The sequence below is a fragment of the Trachemys scripta genome, chromosome 1 (assembly GCF_013100865.1).
Source record: "Trachemys scripta elegans isolate TJP31775 chromosome 1, CAS_Tse_1.0, whole genome shotgun sequence".
NCBI classification, from domain to species: Eukaryota; Metazoa; Chordata; order Testudines; family Emydidae; genus Trachemys; species Trachemys scripta.
Genome location: NC_048298.1, coordinates 207066107 through 207085724, shown reverse-complemented (window position 1 = coordinate 207085724; position 19618 = coordinate 207066107). Strand labels below are relative to the sequence as shown.

Here is a 19618-nt window from a genome sequence, read left to right as displayed (position 1 = left end):
GATTCTTTCTTCAAGCAATACTCTCTCATCTGGTTGGAATCATTCTGAGTCTGAGAACACTGCTATCTTTCCACCTCAGGACCTGGCCTTAAGCTGCTCAACAGGGTCACTGGGCCCTGACTTCTGCAAGGTTAATGTAGTGCCAATTATTAAAAAGGGAAGGAGGAGGATTCGGGGAACTACAGGCCAGTCAGCCTTACCTCAGTCCCTGAAAAAATCATGGAGCAGGTCCTCAAGGAATCAATTCTGAAGCACTTAGAGGAGAGGAAAGTGATCAGGAATAATCAGCATGGATTCACCAAGGGCAAGTCATGCCTGACTAACCTAATTGCCTTTTATGACGAGATAACTAGCTCTATGGATGAGGGGAAAGCAGTGGACATGTTATTCCTTGACTTTGATACGGTCTTTCACAGTGTTTTTGCTGGCAAGTTAAAGAAGTATGGTCTGAATGAATGGACTATAAGGTGGATAGAAAGCTGGCTAGATCATCAGGTTCAACGGAATGTGTTACCTAGGGAGGTGGTGGAATTTCCTTCCTTAGAAGTTTTTTAAGGTCAGGCTTGACAAAGCCCCAGCTGGGATGATTTAGTTGGGTATTGGTCCTGCTTTGAGCAGGGGGTTGGACTAGATGACCTCCTGAGGTCCCTTCCAACCCTGATATTCCCCTCTACACGTACACAGCACTCTGCCAATAGCATCTGTACTATATTTAGCCTAAAGGCTTTCGGGAATAATTCTCTCAGGAATTTGCCCTAGTCGTCTTTTTTTCACTGAACCACTTATATAAAAGAATTCAAAAAGGAGTATACAGTATTGGTGGGATCTCCCACATACAGATATCTGTAAACTTCACATTTAGCCAATTCATTCATTGTAAAAATTAGTTTGTCCTCAAAAGAAGTAAGAAACACACGTCATCAATCCTTCAAACAAGGACTGCAGCAACCTTGTGAGATCCCATCAGCAGACAAATACACACGATTGCAAAGATTATGTTTACATAAAACAGATGTGCACATCACACTGTCCTTCTTCTGCCCAGATGCACCTGTTCCCAAGAACCAACAGGAGGCTGACTTTAACTTACACAGGACCCTGGGTCAGATTTGCACACAAATGATCAAACAGGATATCAACATCAGCAGCCATCATTTTAGAGAGATGATAGCTTTCCTGTATCGGGACCATAATGAGAAGCACAAGTGTGTGTAGGAGAGAAGAGATGGGAATGGTGACAAAACTGAGACTTCTCTATGGTAGTATCCCTTTAAAGTTTTCTGGACTATAGTTTTCATCCCTCTATGCTAACATGAACAGCCTGTCAGAGCAGAATTTTAAGAAGCTATGCATCTTAACTGTGGAAGCTCTAAAGGGAGAGTAGAGGGGAAAGCTGTACAATATCACAGTCAGCCTACAACTAGTTGTATAAATAGTGCTAAATAATTGTCTTTTTGTACAAAAACAGACCACTTTCCAATATGCCTACACTGATGACCACACTGCATTAAAGAGCAGGAATACCATTACTGATACACTGTGCATAGGAAGCTAGCAATCTTTGACAGAGGTTTCTCCAAAGCTAACAATTTGCTACGGTGCTGCAATAGTTTTCTCCACTTCTCCGGTTTCTTTCGTGGTGGCACTGAAGTGCCGCTTCCCATCTAAATACAACATGGACTCTGAAATGACAGGAAGAAAGAAAAGAGATAAGAGTATTTTTAAAAAAGGGTCACTTTAAAAACACAGCCTCTGGAGTGTACTGGGCACTACACAGAAGACCAAGTTTGAGAAGCAATATGAAATACATTTGCATTATGGCAGGGTATAGAATAAATACAGTTTAGCATGAAGGGACATTTTTTGTATTACTCTACTAGTAGTAGTTGTCTATTAAAAATTAAGCATGCTCCACCAGCAGACAGAAAATAGGTCTTTCCCTTCCAAGAACAAAGTTTTAATGATATGCATTAAAATTGCCACTTACCACCATATGTTTTTGGGACAATCTGTGGTACCTCTCTTTCTGACATAAAAGTGAAATGGAAGACGTTGGTTGTCTTGTGCTCTCTGGTATCTGAATCATAAACCTCACTGTGTACTCTAATCTGGATATAGTTTTCTTCTGTATAACAAACCTAGACAGAACAGTGGACACAGTTATTATTTTATCATTTACACCAAAGAAAGGGGACAAGACGGAAGAAGAGTTAATTCCACTTTCATAACTCATTGTTCATTGCCAATGATTGATAATGAAGACATCAAGCTGAATAAGCTTTATGGCTATTTGAAAAGAGACCAACTCCTACCTGTGCAGAAAGCAGTAATAGGGATCCAATCTCAACTGGTCTTTGAAACATGATATCATCTACAGCTACTACATAAGGTCTGGAACCTCTGTAGAGAAAAAAAAGGCACTTAGTATTCAAGAGCAGCTACTTGTCTCTGCACAAGTTAAAACAATTTCAATTATCTTTAATGCAAAATTTATCTGAAACTGAGCCACATAAATATAAAAAACAGTAAGAATTGCTAAAGAATACTGCCAGGGTGCCAAGAAGAAAACAAATATCCTGAGGGAATGCCAGCACAGAGGTGATACATGTACTCCTGCCACAGTACTGGCTCCCATCCTCTTCTACTACACCACATACTATAGCAACATTATGTTCTAGAGTGGAGGTTCTCAAACTATGGTCTGTGGACCACCAGTGATCCGCGAGCTCCATTCAGGTGGTCCACGGATAGTTCCCTCTAAGGTGCGCGCCTGGGCAACCGCACACAAGAAAATGAAGGGCCACCCACCTAATCAGTGGAGCCATGCAGGGGGTAGGTGGGAGGAGGCAGTGGGGTGAGAAGAGGGGGTGGGGGGAATTTGGGATGTGCAGGGCTGCGGCAGCCAGAGAAAGAGGCGACTTTCCCCAGACCAGGACTGTGGCTGCCAGGGAGAGATGGCCATCCTTCCCAGCCTCAGCTCTGTGGCTGCTGGGGGGGGAGGAGGATACCCTCCTCCTTCCCAGCCCAGCTTGGTGGCTGCTGCGGCGGGGGAGCCCCCCCTCCTTCCCAGCCCCAACTCAGGGGCTGCCATGGCGGGGGAGAGGGGTGGGAGAGGGAGAGACCTCCCCTTCTTCCCAGCCCCAGCTCGGGGGCTCCTGCGGTGGGGGAGAGAGGGCACATCCATCGCATTAAAAGGCAAGATTACTGATATTAAAATGCTAGTTGTGTGCTTTTATTTGTAGAACAAAAAAATGTTAATTATTAAAGTTTTTTTATATAGTGCTTTTCTCCAAAGGGCTTTACAATAGTTAGCTAATGGTACAAACAACATTTGGAAAGATCTAAGTGGTCCACCGAGACCCTCAGCAATTTTCAAGTGGTCCATGGAAAAAAAAAAAAGTTTGAGAACCACTGTACTAGCGTCAAAACACAATTTTCTGCCACTTTTGGTTTGTCTAGTCCTCTTCACTCAGGCCTCACTCCTGCAAAAGCTTACACACGCACTTAACTTTCAGTATATGTGTAGTCCCACAGACTTCAGTGGGGCTACTCATGTGCTTAAAGTTGGACAGGTTTGTAAGTGTTTGCAGGATCAGGGACCTAGTCAGGTTTCTAAGAGTAAGTGGCAATAAGGTAAAGTTCATAAACCATTCATCAAATCACAGATGTTACAAGATGTAATACCTACAAGAACCCATATTTGACATTTTTAGCTAGTGTGTGTATCTCCAAGAGTTAGTGATAGTAGCACAGAAAGGCACTTTATAAATAAAACAAAATTATATCAGTTACATATTTTCCCAGAAACTGATTGTAAAATCTGAGCTTCAAGAGTCTGGTATGCAAATTTAGAGTTATTTTAATGAAAAGTCTGTTCTGACCCAGATTAGGCTAAAGTTACAGCTGATGTGCCCTGCTGTTGGAATAGCCACTCAAACATCAAACCCTTTTCTATCCCAACTATACATATTTTCCATTGACTGCTGAACTGTTATTTTGTAGGTCAGTTCCCCCATCCCATTAATAAACACACAAAATATTCTGGAATACACAAATACTGAAAACCTGAAACTCACCCATAGCTGCAGGCAGTAGCCCATCCCAGCTCAAATGCTTTCCTCATGAGAAACCCCCCAAAGATTCTATTGAAAATGTTTCGCTCCTGCATTTAGAAACACAAACAGCAAAGTGACAACAATATGCATGTACTCACACAACACACTGGTAAAGCCTGTCAGGTTCATTTGTATTCTTGTTTATGGGATTATACATAGCTCCTATAATGAGTATTTGGCAGCTGTACAGCACAATTAAAACATATATAGAAGTCTAAATGATTCAGCGTGCTTATTTCTTAAGAGCTCAACTCATCCAAAACAAAATGGATTGGGGGGAGGGATAGCTCAGTGGTTTGAGCATTGGCCTGCTAAACCCAGGATTGTGAGTTCAATCCTTGATGGGGCCATTTAGGGGTCTGGGACAAAAAAAATAGTTGGGGATTGGTCCTGCTTTGAGCAGGGGCTTGGACTAGATGACCTCCTGAGGTCCCTTCAAATCCTGATATTCTCTGATTCTATGAAAATTTTTTAAAAAAATAAATAAATAAAATTGTGGTCAGCCCATCTTAAACACACACTGAAGAATCTGTCAGGTGTTTTCACTTTTGTATTTGTACTACTGGAATTGTACATTTGCTGAGCCCTAAAGGTAAACCTTTGTAACTTTAGGGTTTGCATTGTACAAATCTGTGACCCTAGTTGATATATTCAAATGCTAATTTTAAAAGAATCTTATTCGTGGCAGACAAAAGCTGTTAAAACAATATGAACTGTTCAGTCAAAATCTTGTGCTCTCAAATTAGACAACTAGGGTTCCCACCTTTCTAATGGCTGGTAATCAGACCCTCGAGGCCCCGCCTCCTGCTCTGCCTCTTCCCCCCCAGATTAAAAAAAAAAAAAAAAAAAACAGACGTCAGGGCTTGTTAAATGGCACCCAGATACACAAGCCGAAACCCAGACTGTCTGGGTGAAAACTGGATGGGGGGCAACCCTAAGACTAACACTGATGGATACTGTCTCTTGAGCAACACCCATTGTTCTCAGGTGTCTGGAGGAATTTCTTTACATAAGATATCTCTTCTGATAAATAAAAAGAAATGCTAAAAGTCTTACATTTAGAACTATATTTAAACGTCAGAGTAAAAAACAAAAAAGCCCAAGTTAAATGTCTTAGATCCGCCAACCTTAAAGATGATTCATAACTCATTCATTATGACTTTGGTAACACATTAGTATTCCTTCAAATACCTGTGGATGGCAGATCTCCAAGCCCTTAAGTTTTGCATCTTCCATCCATACTGAATTGGGTGGTAGCACACGACTCCGAAAACTTACAGTCCTGTAGAAATAAGGGGGTTTAGGCAATACACTCAATATCCAGCTTTAACAGTGCTCAACAAGGTACAACCGCAAAAATAAAAAAACCACTTGTGTGCGTACGCACACCAAGCAAGCCAGGATTCAAATGGAAAAAATGGAAGAAACATATGCTGTTTCAGACAGACCTCGAAAACCACAACTTGATTAATGCAAGTGTCTAGTCTAAGGCCATAGTCCTTCAAACATGTATGCTCATATTTAACTTTAAGTGGATCATTTCAGTGGGACTGTTCACATGAGTAAAGTTAGGCTCTGATGCTCAAAATGTTTATGCATGTGCTTATGGGGGAACCATTGCTCATAAGACCATAAAAACCTCTCAAGTATCCTGACCTGAAAAATTTAACTAGCAAAAAACCTCAGCCAACCATAAAAATTCATTCTACACTCCCTAAGCAAGTCCTTCCCCTTTTTATTAGGGCAGCAGTTTTCAACCTGTGGTCCGTGGACCCCTGGGGATCTGCAGACTATAAGATTTCCAAAGGGGTCCGCACCTACACTCAACATTTTTAGGGGTCTTCAAATGAAAAAAGGTTGAAAACCACTGTATTAGGGTATAAGAAGATGCAAAATGTCAGATGAATTAATCAAGATACATAATTTAAGATTTGCAAATTTGTCTAGGGGATTTACACATACATCTGCTAATTTTAAATGGAAGATGTGTCTAAATCCACTATGTAGTCTTGAAAATTTCAACCATGTTAAAAACTAATTTTAAGATATTGGAATAAATAAGAGCTCCTCTAATGTTATTTCTTTAGACATTACAGAATTTTCTTGTGTACTGTTATTCCTGCTTTGTATTAATAAAGTTAGTTCAAGACTGTCTCTGTGTGAGTGCACGTGTCTAACTCTGCAGCTACTCCTTCAGAAAGCTTAAAGATATCATGCAGATAGAGGGATTTAAAAAAAAACAACCTAAAAATACAAATGCTAATAAAATGTTTTCCTTACCCTTTTTTGTCCTTCCCTTTCCTCCTCTCTCTCACTTCACTTTCTGTATCTTACTTTGAGTTTCCTGCTGTCTTTCCAGAGTCTCGTTTCACTTCAGATTAAAAATATTACTAATTGTACAAGAATTATATTTTCAGCTTTCTTTTCCCTCTATTATCATCCCTTCACTTCTTAATCTTTTCTAATTCTTTTCAGATTATTTGCCCCCATCGCATTTTTTTAAATCTTTCATTCTGGTTTTCTTGTCTAGAAATCATAATATCTCTGTATCTCTCTTTCCCAGCCCCCTCATAATCTGTAAAATCATTATGCTAAGTAGTAAGTCTCACAGGGTGCCAGAATTTATGTTTCCAACACTCTTGGATCAGCAGGTGAAAAATATTATTATAGCCAAGGAACACCTCTTCCCTTTAGAAGTCTAGACAGTTATTAAGGCACAAGACTGCAATGCCACTGCAATAGCTCCAAGAGCCCCATAGGGGGTTAAATTCCTTCTTGTGGTTAAGCATGACTAATCCTTTTCTTAAGATTATTCTATGCTGCTTTCTCAGAAGCCATCTACTCTAACCTTGTTGTTTTATTCTTGATTGCAGCTGCTGCATAGCATTAGCTTTCTTGGATGGCACAAAATTCCATTCGGGAACATATGTGGTATACCAGCACATTGATGGTGCTTTGTGCCTGTATCCCAGGTACAGGAGACAGCATCCAAGTGTTTAAGTGATGGGATAGGGAAGCAAAAAGTATCTGCATTCCTTCAACCCTTACAACTGAGCATTCAACTGCCACATTACCGTCCCTTCTTGCAAGTTATTAGTTCTTCCCCTACTTGCCTTGTGTCCAGTGTATTAAGGAATATGTTATGAACAATGGTTCTTTCTTCTGCAGTGGGAGCCATTTTCAGTAAGGATGCTGTGCTGAAATCAACCCTCCTTATCTTGTTCACTAAAGAAAAAAAATTCATTGAGCACAAAGATTGCAGAACATCACTTGGTTTTAAATTGGTTTACAAAGGGGTCAACTCCTCTCCATTTTAAAATTCATCACCAGAGTGAGTGATTTTTGTATTCACAGTCAGACTTAGAAATTTGATTTTAATATTTGTCTGCATTAAAGAAAAAATATAGGGTGTAATCTGCTCCACTGAAGTCAATGGAAGTTTTGTAACTGACTTCACTGGGGCTAGGATTTCACCCATACATTTTATTTAAGTGCTTTATTTTGAAATGGTCACTTAGCTGGTTTGCCAACAGAATTTGTTGGTCTTATAAACACAGCAATGTACCGCAGACCCATTATTCACATACTAGGATATTCATTTAACCACTACAGATTGATTCATACTAAAAAATGCAAAGGAACTGAATAGTGTGTGACACATTTCTACTTTTTGTATCATTGGCAGTATATAATTTAATTATTTACTAAAGATAGTGTAGAACTTTTGGGGAAAAGGAGCTTTTAAGAGTCTTCTGGTATTTTATTTTTGTACACCTTCAAAAATAAACAAAACAGGGGACTTTAAAAAACATAATGTAACGAGGCTTTCGCAAGGATCTGTACCTTATACTTTTTTTTTAAAGTTGGCTTTATCGTGACAAGTTCAAAGGGTCCTGATACTGCAACCCACCCCTCATATCTCTTTCAATAGCATTTCTGTGGTTCAGTTAATTAGCTGCTCATGCATTTGGATTTCCCCACAAACTTGTGTGGTTACTGTGTATATGGTACAAAGAACCAAATTTATGAGGACATGAGTTATGATGAAACCAGTTATGGCAGCCCACAATTTTCAGATTTTAACTTAGTTGGCTATTTTAACTCAGAGCAGTTTTGAACTCCTCTAAAACAAGGTATTTGTGAAGCAAACTTTAATGAAATAAAAAAGTCACCAAGGGTGAGTAAGAAAAAGAAAAAAATCAGTCATACACAGTACATGCTGCCACAAACCCCAAAGATTTACCATGCACATACAGAAAGCTAACAATGACTTCCTCTCTATTTTATGTCTTGTGCAGTGAAATATACTTAGGATATAAAGGAACAGTCCAAAAGCTAGTCATTTTGGTTGCCTACGGTTTTGGGTGCCCAAGTTGAGATACCTGAAAGAGCTCTATTTTCAGAAGGTGATGAGCACCCAGTTGTTGAAAATCAGGCCCCTTTAAAGTGTCAAATTGGTCATCCAAAGATTAAAGCACCGAAAATTGAAATCACTGAGATTTACGTGCAAACTTAATGTTAAGCATGTGCTTAAATGTTGTCCTGAATAGGGGCTTTAATTGGTAAGATATTATGTGATTCAATTTAGATAGTATAGCCCTCAGTGTGCCACAGTCCAAATATGAACACAAGACAAGATGCAGCAGTTCAGGAAGTATGATTTATTTAATTAACATATCTACAGTTTCCTTACTCTCAGTTTAGTTATTCAGTATTTCTGATGTACTACAATAGCGTATTAAAATTGATACAACTAGATATGGTCTAAAACAAAACCTTGTATCTGAGGTAAAGTGAGGGGGAAAATGTTTCAAAATCCAGATTCAAAATTCATGGTTTGGACTAATCTTGAGGTACTAGCAGGTATGTGAGGTGGAAGTAAATTTGATCTTAAATAAATTAAGAGCAACTCTTGCTAGTAGAATTTCTGAACTTTGCACTCTCTCGGTCACTGCAATGAATCTATACAGTTTTCCACTACCATAAAGTATACATGAAGTATTACATACATTCTCCTTTCCTGAAGATTTCTTCCTCCTCTGGGCCCTCAGGAATTAATGGATTAACAAATGCTGACCTATGGATATGAATTATTTTTAAAGCGATATGCTTTAGAAAAAATTGTCATGTAAATACACAGGGGAAAGATCAATAGACATTCCTTCATCCACATACAATCTAAGAGAGAAAGACATAGCTTTATCCCAGATAAGATGACATCTAAAGAAATAAATACATTTCATAGGATGGCTGGTGACACCGGAAGGTCACCCATTGGCTTTATTGCTCAGCAGATCTCAGACTTTGTTAACAGTTCTCTAGTAGAATTAAAAATGAGTCCTCACAGCATTTATACTTCTTAAAAGTTAAATGATGACCAAATTTTCATATAAGAGATTACTGCAGACTGAAACCATTCAGAAGTACAGTAAATTCAAGCTGTGATCTAGGATTGTCTAAAATAATGTCTAAATTTGTCTAAATAGTTGTCTAAAATAATAAAATGAAAGAACTTGAAAAAACCTGTAGCAAGCCGTCTGCCGTAATCTATTCATTTCAGCAGTGGCCTTATCAGCAACCAAAAGCTGTTTACCACACATACAGCTTACCAAATAAGAACATTAGAAGCTGCCTACAGTCCAATTCATTTGTTTATTGTGCTGCACAAATCTACAATGCCTAATTATATAGATCAAATTAACATATGAATCTTTTACAAAGCAAGATGACTGTTTACTCTTAGGAGCCCTCCCTCTCCATAATTTGGAGAAGTTACTTCTGTTCTTAAATTGTTACATTATGTTCAGACTGGATACAAAAAGATACATATATGCTATGTTTGCATCATGCTACACTGCTGAGGCAGCTTCTCTCTGTTCCCCAGATTTGCTAACTTTCCAAGCATGCTGCAAAGTCCAGGTTTTCTCTTTCTGTTCTCTGACTACAGAGGACGGAGCTGGGCTGAAATGGTCTTTTTATATTATTTTGTATGTTTTATTTTTTGGAATAGTTACCCAGATATGAAGTTAGGAAGGATGGTACACTGACTGGAGAACTAGCCTAGAACCTAGGTTGCCCATGGCCAATTCCTACTCTACCACAGCCATCCTCTCTGATCTCAGTAAAGTCACTTACTCTCTCTGTACATCACTTTCCTGTCTGTAAAATGGGAATAATAGCACTTCCTACCACACATGGGTGTTGTGAGGATAAATACATTAAAGCCTGTAAGGTACTCAGATACTACAGCCACAGGACCCATTTAAGTACCTAGGATAGAGGCATTATAAACTTGAAAAAATAAACATGTGACCATATTACTATGTCAAGGACACCGAATTATTTTAAATCACAAAAATATTTTTCTATTATTACGCACACAAGAAGTTGTTAGACCTATTCTGAATAGAAAGATTTAAGATTTTTGAAAATTGCAAATTAAACAGGGAAGAAGTAGAAGTTTTGGTTAAACCTCCCACAGCAATGCTACTGCCCTACAGGCCAAAAGAGAAAAGATCAGTTTGTTTGTTTTAAATGACCAAGCAAAATAATATGTGGGAAGTAAAACCGGCAAGATGGGGAAATGTAAATTAGAATTTTGAAATTCCTTCAAAATCATTAACAGTCCTAGTTATTAGTTACACAAGTTTGGGTTGACAGAGTCCTCTAAGGAACTCCCAGAATTTTCAGTATGGTATTAAAATTATATTCGTGAGTGACCATTTACAAGTTGAGGATCAGCCCTTCCCTCCCTTGATACAGGGACCAATTAATTCTCATGGTTACAGTAGATTCCTGGTGGGTTCCAGATGAATTTTCCTTCTGGCGTGTTTTAATCAGGTCTATTGTTTAAATTCAGGGAAACACCATTTCTAGAAATGGGTCAAATACCAATTATAGTTTGAAAACTACTAACAGTACTCTATACAGTTCTGAGAAGCTAACTGTAGACCTCCTCTCCCTCAAGCTCTCCCAAAAAGAACCTGAAAATATACTGCCTATTTCCTAACCAAAAAAAAAAGGGGGGGGGGCAAGTATATGATTTACTTATAACTGAAGCACATGTAAAAGTTAGAGCATTTGCCACTTTCCAACAACAACAATCTGGTATTCCTAGTGTCCCACACAGATAAATTACCTCTTGTTTTCTGGATCACGGGCCACCATGACAAAGGTTGCATCTAACACAGGGCTGTAAGTACCATCATGTAACTAAAACAGGACAAACAAATCCAGTTTTAATCTCTACAAAAAAGTGACATTGTTTAACAGGCCACGCAGTTCATACTAATAATGCAATTAAGATGTTGTTTGCTTTCACATTTCACCCCTTTCCAGTTCTCTTGCGATGGACCTAAGACACGAGAAGTGCTCAGCATAATATTCTATTTCAGCAGAACTGCCATGCAACTATTTAGCAATGATACAAGTTATACAATTAGTATAAAAAATGGCAACAACTCTAGTTACCAATTAGTTCCCACTTCCATTCCCAAACAACCCCATGGAAAAATACCACGACAACAATCCATCATCACTGCAGACTTGGCTACCTAATGCCAGCACAGAGAGGAATGACACATTTAGTAACAGATAATCCCTTATCCACTAACAGTTGCACAGTACAGCCATTAGTTTTAAGAGATAAACTGGATCAAAACTGGGTTTTTATATTTGTTTTTCTGACGTGTAGGATGTATTTTGAACAATTCAATTGCCACATTAGTATTTTGTAATGGAGCTGGACAAATAATTAATTGTGAATAATACATCATATTCATTGGCAGCTTTTCACTAAATGGCTACTAATAAATATTTTTTCCATTATTTAGCCAGGTATATTTTTTGTAGATCAACTGTACTCCAATTAAAATATCTTATTTCAACACTGTTTCCAGTGACATTCATGAATTATCTGTCTTACAATGCTAAAAAGTCAAGTTATTTTACACACTAGAACATATCAACACAATACCTTGGAAAATTGGTCTGAAATCAACAAGATGGCATTCAGTAAAGGCAAGTGCAAAGTACTACATTTAGGAAGAAGAAAAAAATTAAATTACAGCTACAAAAAGGGGAATAACTGGCCAGGCAGTGGTGCTGCTGAAAAGGATCTGGGGGACAGGGGGGTTGTAATGTATCACAAAATTAATACAAGTCAACATTGTGATGCATTTACAAAAAAGGCTAATATCATTCTGGGGTGTATTAATTGGAGTGTCATATATAAAATATGGGCGGTAACTGTACTGCTCTACTTGGCACTGTGAGGCCTCAGCTGGACTACTGTATCCAGTTTTGGGCACCACACTTTAAGAAAGATGTGGAGAGACTAGCAGAGCAATAAAAACGATAAGGTTTACAAAACCTGACCTCTGAGGAACGGTTAGAAAACTGGGCATGTTTAATCTTCAGAAAAGAAGACGGGGGGTGGGACCTGATAAAGGTTTTCAAATGTGCTAAGGGCTGTCACCCACATAGACTCAGAGGCTTCAAGGCCAGAGGGCACCATCAGAATCATCCAGTTCTCCTCCTGCACACTGCAGGCCACAACCACACCCACCCATTACTGAGGTATGCCCATAACCTCTGGCTGAGTTACTGAAGTCCTTAAATCTTGATTTAAAGACTTCAAGTTAAATAGAATCCACCATTTCTGCTAGTTCAAACCAGCAGCTGATCCCTGCCCAACACTGCAGAGGATACAAAACAAAAAAAAACAGTCTGACCTGGGGAAAAATTCCTCCTGACCCTAAATATGGTGAGCTATTAAACCCTGAGCACGTGGGCAAGATCCACTGGCCAGACACCTGGGAAAGAATTCTCTGTAGTAACTCAGAGCTCTCCCCCTCCAGAGTCCCATCTCCGGACTCTGGAGATATTTGCTAATAGTAGCAGCAGACAGGCCATAGGCCATTGTAGGCAATCTCATCATACCATCCCCTCCATAAACCTACCAATCTTAGTCTTAAAACAAGTTAGGATTTTTGCCCCCACTACTCCCCTTGGAAAGCTGTTCCAGAACATCACTCCTCTAATAGTTAGAAACCATCTAATTTCAAGACTAAACTAATTGATGGCTAGCTTATATCCCTTTGTTCTTGTGCCAGCATTGGCCCTTAACCTAAATAACTACTCTCCCTTCCTGGGCTGTTACAAAGAGGACGGTGATCAATTGTTCTCCATGTCCACTGAAGGTAGGACAAGATGTAATGGGCTTAATCTGAAGCAAGATTTAGGTTAGATCTCGGGGATAACTTTCTAACTATAAGGATAGTTAAGCTCTGGAATAGGCTTCTAAGGGAGGTTGTGGAATTCCCATCATTGGAGGTTTTTAAGAACAGGTTAGACAAACACCTGTCTGGGATGGTCTAGGTTTACTTGGTCCTGCCCCAATGCAGGGGGCTGGACTAGATGACCTCATGAAGTCCCTTTCAGCCTTAAATTTCTATGATATCCCATTTCAATATCAATTCTAAACTCTGGCATTCTAATCTGGGTATCTTTTGATGTTAAAATAAAGAAGAAAACATTTCCAAAAAGCAGGGAGGACACCTTTGTTGGAGGAGAAAAGAAGGGCTTATGGACTGCCATGTTGCATTAGACCAATGGTCCATCCTATCTCCAACAGTACCAGGTACTTCAGTGGAAGATATAAAACACCTACCATAAACAACTATGCTTTGGAAAGGAGAAAACAGGGAAGTATATTCTTAATCTTAGACTTAGACTACCAAAGGCATCAGTAGTCATTTAGTTCCTGAAGCACAGGGGTTGGTAGCCCTTCTAAAACAGATGATACCCTCAGTGTAATTTAGGTTTCTAATGTTATCACTCATAATTCCTTCTGAGGTGTCCAAGGTATTTTGGGAGAAATGAAGAGAGTTTTCTGCTATAGAAGAAATAGAAGTCACTGACCCCAGCCTGAAGCATGTGCATCTTCACTTCCATTGAGGTCTTCCCAACCCAAGAAACATTTCCAGTGAATTTGATATCACAATCTGGGTATATGACCTTCTTGCACAAATCTAGAATACACATGACAATGTGTTAGAGCAAGATAACTGAAGTTTAGTATTTAAAAAGCAAGGGTATGGATTCTCCTAGGCCACTTCACACTGAGTATCCAGCACAAAGTGGCCATAAAATAGCTAGAGATGGCCAGTCAGTATTGCACCCAGTGCAGGGCAACTCTCTGCTGGTGGAAGAAGCTCAACCAGCTTCTATACCAGCCACCCCTCCTAACACCAGCATAAGGGGAAGAAGCAGCACACAGAAGGAAACAGCATGACAGGCTACAGTAAAGTTCCACTACACACCATCCTCCACTGGTGTAAGGGTCTTTCCCTGTATCCCTATAAACTGGCTCCCTGCAGACAAACCCAAAATGAGCTCTGATGTGGTAAAGAATGAGGGCGACAGTGTTTCCTGTTCATACAGCAAATTTATTCTGGTATTAAATCAAGATTAGTTCTAGTTTAGAATCATCAGCAATGGACTCACATACACACTGTTGGTGTCACAAGATGGCAGCAGGTCATCATAATTGACAATTAGAGTTAATCAATTAATCTTTTTTTAAAATGGTTTAATAGATTATATATACATAGTGAAAAGGGAAGAACTCCGCTCTATTTCCGGCTCTGCTATTAGGCTGCTGGGTGACTCTGGGCAAGTCACTTCACCTCTCTGTCCCTGAGTTTCCCCATCTGTACAAGGAGGATAATGATATGGACATCCTTTGAAAAGCACTTTGAGATCTACAGATAAAAAGTGCTATATAAAAGCTAAGTTATTATTTTTTAAGTACCATTAGTGTGCTTGGTTACGTACTGTACAAAATCAAAGCTGAGTGACACTGCTATAAGCCTCTTTCTTGGAAGAGGAGCAACACTGGCCTGTCAATATCTAGAAGACTGACTTGATTGATGCCAAACTGAATACAGAAAGATGAAATATTCACTTTTTAGAAGGAAAGGCATCAGAAAAGGCAGAATAGTATCTAAGGAGAACATATCAGAATTAACACCAAACAATTTCACATAAACAAAGGAGGAAGAAATCAGTTTCTGCTGGAGATAAGCAGTTAATTACTAAGTGTTCATAGAACAGACCACCATTTTTCAGTTGATCAAATGACCACTTACCAATTTTATCCACCAGAGCTGTAACTATTGACAAAGGAGATCTCTGAGAAGCTTCATGTTTCGTGTGAGTGTAACAAATGAGAACTGTGGAGAGATCAAAGTTATCTGTTCTCCATATATTTTAAAAGGGATTTTAAAGAGTGGAACAAGCTTCACAATGTAGTCATTGTGATACAAAATGTAGGGCACATGTACAGTTCAAACAAAACTGAGGACAAACAAGACTACATCCTGGAGGGTTAATGACTAAAGTAATTTAATCTGCTTACAAAACTTTATTCACCCAGAGCAAGATAATTTGGTATGATCATTCAAGTATACCCACTCCTTAGATCAATTTCACATTGCACTGGATCATTTTAAGTGTTTATACTGTTTTGACATGATGGAGATTTTTGTAACTGAGGGTATGCATATACTGCAAATAAAAAAAGTTTGTTCTTAACACAGGTTAGTTAAAATAGCAGTAACTCAGGTTAACAGCTTGAGTTCATCCCCAGGCTCTCCTATAGGCTTTAATTCAAGCTCCTAACCCAAGTTAAATGCCAAGTTGCCATGTCTTCACTCCTACTGTAACCTGAGATAGTTAACACAAGTTAAGAACACACCATTTTTTGCTGTATAGCAGGAGTGGGCAAACTTTTTGGCCCGAGGGCCACATCGGGGTTGCGCAACTGTATGGAGGGCCAGGGACGGAAGGCTGTGCCTCCCCAAACACCCTGGCTCCCACCCCCATCCACCCCCAGACTGCCCCCCTCAGAACCCACAACCCATCCAACCTCAAAAACAGCAAGGTAACGTACTGAAATTAGTCTAACTCAACTCAAGACTCTCACTAGAACTAAGCTTTCAGACAGCTTTCTGTTCTGAACTGCTCAAGGCCATCAAAACATTAGTGATGCTCATTCATCTGACGACGAATGGCATGGTTTCAAAACATTACACCTTCACATGAAAATTGGTTCCCACAGCTATGAATATTTCCTAATTGGGTATATGACCTTCATGAACCAAAACCTTTACACGCTGGGCAGAACAGATAGACAACTGTGGGATTTGTGGTATTATTTTGAGTAATAATGGAGATATCCTATCTCCTAGAACTGGAAGGGACCTTGAAAGGTCATTGAGTCCAGTCCCCTGCCTTCACTAGCAGGACCAAGTACTGATTTTGCCCCAGATCCCTAAGTGGCCCCCTCAAGGACTGAACTCACAACCCTGGGTTTAGCAGGCCAATGCTCAAACCACTGAGCTATCCCTCCCCCTTTGAGTGCAAATATGTTCCCACACTTCTATCAGCAACAAACCACCTCTTTTAGCAGCAAAGCAAAAGATTAGAATCTCAGTGTCTTTAAAGGCTGGATGTGAATGATCCTGCACAAAAGCAGTAAGAAAACCATAGAATCAAAGGACTGAAAGGGACCTCAAGAGGTCATCTAGTCCAGTCCCCTGCACTCATGGCAGACTAAGTATTATCTAGACCAGGGGGAGGCAACCTATGCCACACATGCCAAAGGCGACACGCAAGCTGATTTTCAGTGGCACTCACACTGCCCGGGTCCTGGCAGCTCTGCATTTTAATTTAATTTTAAATGAAGCTTCTTAAACATTTAAAAAACCTTATTTACTTCACATACAACAATAGTTTAGTTATATATTATAGAGACTTATAGAAAGAGACTTTCTAAAAACGTTAAAATATATTACTGGCACGCGAATCCTCAAATTAGAGTGAATAAATGAAGACTTGTCACATCACTTCTGAAAGGCTGCCGACCCCTGATCTAGACCACCCCTGACAGATGTTTGTCTAACCTGCTCTTAACAATTTCCAATGACTGAGATTCCACAGCATCCCTGGGCCATTTATTCAAGTGGCAATGCTCTAAAACCTGAGCTACATCCCAAGTACCCTCAGTGGGTGGTGGTTAGTTCTGGCTGACAAGCGATGAGATGACAGTCCAAGGCAGAAACTTCTATGCAGGCCCCAGCAAGAATTGAACTTGCAGCCCCTGGTTTACAAGACCAATGGTCTAAGCCCTGAGCTACAGAGCCAGGTCCCTTGTTACTGTTTCAATGCTGATTTGTAAATGAAAAGTCTGATTGAAAGACTTCCTCTCCTGCTCTCAGCACCACCTAATGCCTCTACAGAAAGTTCAGGGACTGTTATATATGTGGTCTCACTCCCATGCCAAACAACTCTTACTTCTCCACACTAGACAATTTCTACTGACACCCCTCTTCCCACTTTTCAACTTTCTCCTCAGACAAAATTACTCTACCTCCTGCTGTTTTTAAGAGAGAAAAACATCCAGTTTAATATGAATTTCTGTACCCTGCCTCCTTCCTTTTCCACCCTGCACACTGTCCCTCATAACTCAAGCATCCAACTCAGAAACACACCTCTTATTCTCTTTCATTAATCTCTCCAGAACCCAGGAACTGCCATATCAAATCAGACCAGTGAGCCATCCAATCCTGGTACTGGCCATTCTTCTGGACAGGATACTTCAATGGAAAGTATAAAACACCTATAAAGGGACCTCCATTACCTGCCCCTGGGAGAATTTTTTTCCTACTTCCAGGCAGTTAGTGGTTAGTTTATGCCTTGAAACATAAGGGACTCTCTCTTCTAATTTTATTTCCTGCCCAATGTAACTGTAGATTTTCTTCCTATAAAAGACTAATTATTTATTTAATCCTACTAAGCTCTTGTATTCAATAACATCTAGTGGCAGTGAGTTCCACTGATTAATTATATATTGTGTAAAAATTATGTATTGTGTAAAAAGTATTTCCTGTTACCAATTTTAAATGTATTGCAATTCAGTTTTTTGGGGTATTCTCTTGTTCTTGTATTAACAGAAAAGGTATAAAGCTTCTTCTTAATTCTCATTGTGATGTTGCACTCCATATGTTTTAGGAAATATGCTAATGAGTGTGAATATAATGTAACTGGAATATGCTTCATGCAAAAGGTCTCTTGTAAGGTATATCATTACAAAGCTTATAATCTACTGAATGTGTTCATCCCATTTGTTTGCCTGTATTATTTCTATGTCTGAAGTTAGGAGAATAAGATATGAACTTGTGTTACTCATGTAAACATGTTAAGTGGAAGCCATTAAGGGTGCTTCCGAATCAATGAACTGTGAATGGGTTTGTTTACCTGCAAGCCTTCCTATGTAGTGTCTTCCAGCTTCTAGGTAATGAAGGAGGTCTTACAGTGATCATGTCACCTGAACTGGAGTCCATCTTAAACCTGGTGCTTTTCCATTTAGAAGGAGGGGTGGGAACCCAGAGAGAGACAAAGGATTCCCGCCTTGTGCCAAAGCTATAAAGGGGGGTGGAACAGAACAAAGGGGGCTACCAGTCATGAGAAATCCCCTAGTTATCACCTGAGCTCGGACTGACAAGGGCTGTACCAGGGGAAAGGAATGGGCCTAGACTAGGAAGGAGTCTAGTCTGTGAAAGGAACTTACTGGAACAACTCTGAGGATAAGATTTACTTGTAAACAGGTTCTTAATGTATTAGGCTTAGACTCGTGCGTTTTGTTTTATTTTGCTTGGTAACTTACTTTGTTCTATCTGTTATTACTTGAAACCACTTAAATCCTCTTTTTTATACTTAATAAAATCACTTTTGTTTATTAATTAACCCAGAGTAAGTGATTAATACCTGGGGGAGCAAACAGCTGTGCATACCTCTCTATCAGGGTTATAGAGGGCGGACAATTTATGAGTTTACCCTGTATAAGCTTTATACAGAGTAAAACGGATTTATTTGGGGTTTGGATCCCCTTGGGAGGTGGATGTCTGGATGCTGGAGACAGGAGTACTTGCTGAGCTGTTTTCAGTTAAGTCTGCAGCTTTGTGGGTGTGGTTCAGACCCTGGGTCAGTGTTGCAGCAAGTTAGCGTATCTGGCTCAACAAGAGAGGGTTCTGGAGTCCCAAGATGGCAGGAAAACAGGCTCAGAGGTAATCTCAGCACATCAGGTGACCGTCCGAAGGGAGTCTCTGTGACCGACCCCGTCACACTCATCATCTCAGATCTCCCTGCTGCTCCCATCTTTACAATGCCAGAGCAGCCCAAAAATTGAATATTTTTCTCAATGGACATCATTTGAAACACAAACGCCACCAGTTTTTCTCAGAGTAACCTTCGATAAGTAGGTCACATATCTTAATCACCTGAGGAAAACTGCTATGGTGACGACGCATTACAACCTTCTAGGCAAATTCTAGGCCAGCACTTCCAGAGGAGCAAATGCTCAAACTCTCCGATATTTGGTTTAGCCCTCTATTATTCTGCAGCAGAATACAGTGCTCCACTCTGGCTCCATTTGTCTCACA

At 39.7% G+C, this 19618-nt stretch overlaps 1 protein-coding gene across 4 annotated transcripts in view; it reads right to left on the bottom strand.

Annotated features, from left to right (window-relative positions):
• Nucleotides 1–578: 578 nt before the first annotated feature.
• Nucleotides 579–19618, bottom strand: part of ACOT9 (acyl-CoA thioesterase 9) — a 37898-nt gene continuing 18858 nt past the window's right edge. For 3 of the 4 annotated variants that reach the window (XM_034755201.1, XM_034755191.1, XM_034755218.1), the window contains 10 exons: nucleotides 15266–15349; nucleotides 14037–14146; nucleotides 11254–11327; nucleotides 9125–9192; nucleotides 7229–7340; nucleotides 5307–5397; nucleotides 4077–4162; nucleotides 2313–2400; nucleotides 1988–2138; nucleotides 580–1682 (listed from right to left, as the gene is read on the bottom strand). In XM_034755201.1, the coding sequence (XP_034611092.1) occupies nucleotides 1594–1682; nucleotides 1988–2138; nucleotides 2313–2400; nucleotides 4077–4162; nucleotides 5307–5397; nucleotides 7229–7340; nucleotides 9125–9192; nucleotides 11254–11327; nucleotides 14037–14146; nucleotides 15266–15349 (953 nt within the window). In that variant the 3' untranslated portion in view covers nucleotides 580–1593. Of the gene's footprint in view, nucleotides 1683–1987; nucleotides 2139–2312; nucleotides 2401–4076; nucleotides 4163–5306; nucleotides 5398–7228; nucleotides 7341–9124; nucleotides 9193–11253; nucleotides 11328–14036; nucleotides 14147–15265; nucleotides 15350–19618 lie in introns of all 4 variants that reach the window. The other variant, XM_034755209.1, reaches the window with a different exon arrangement.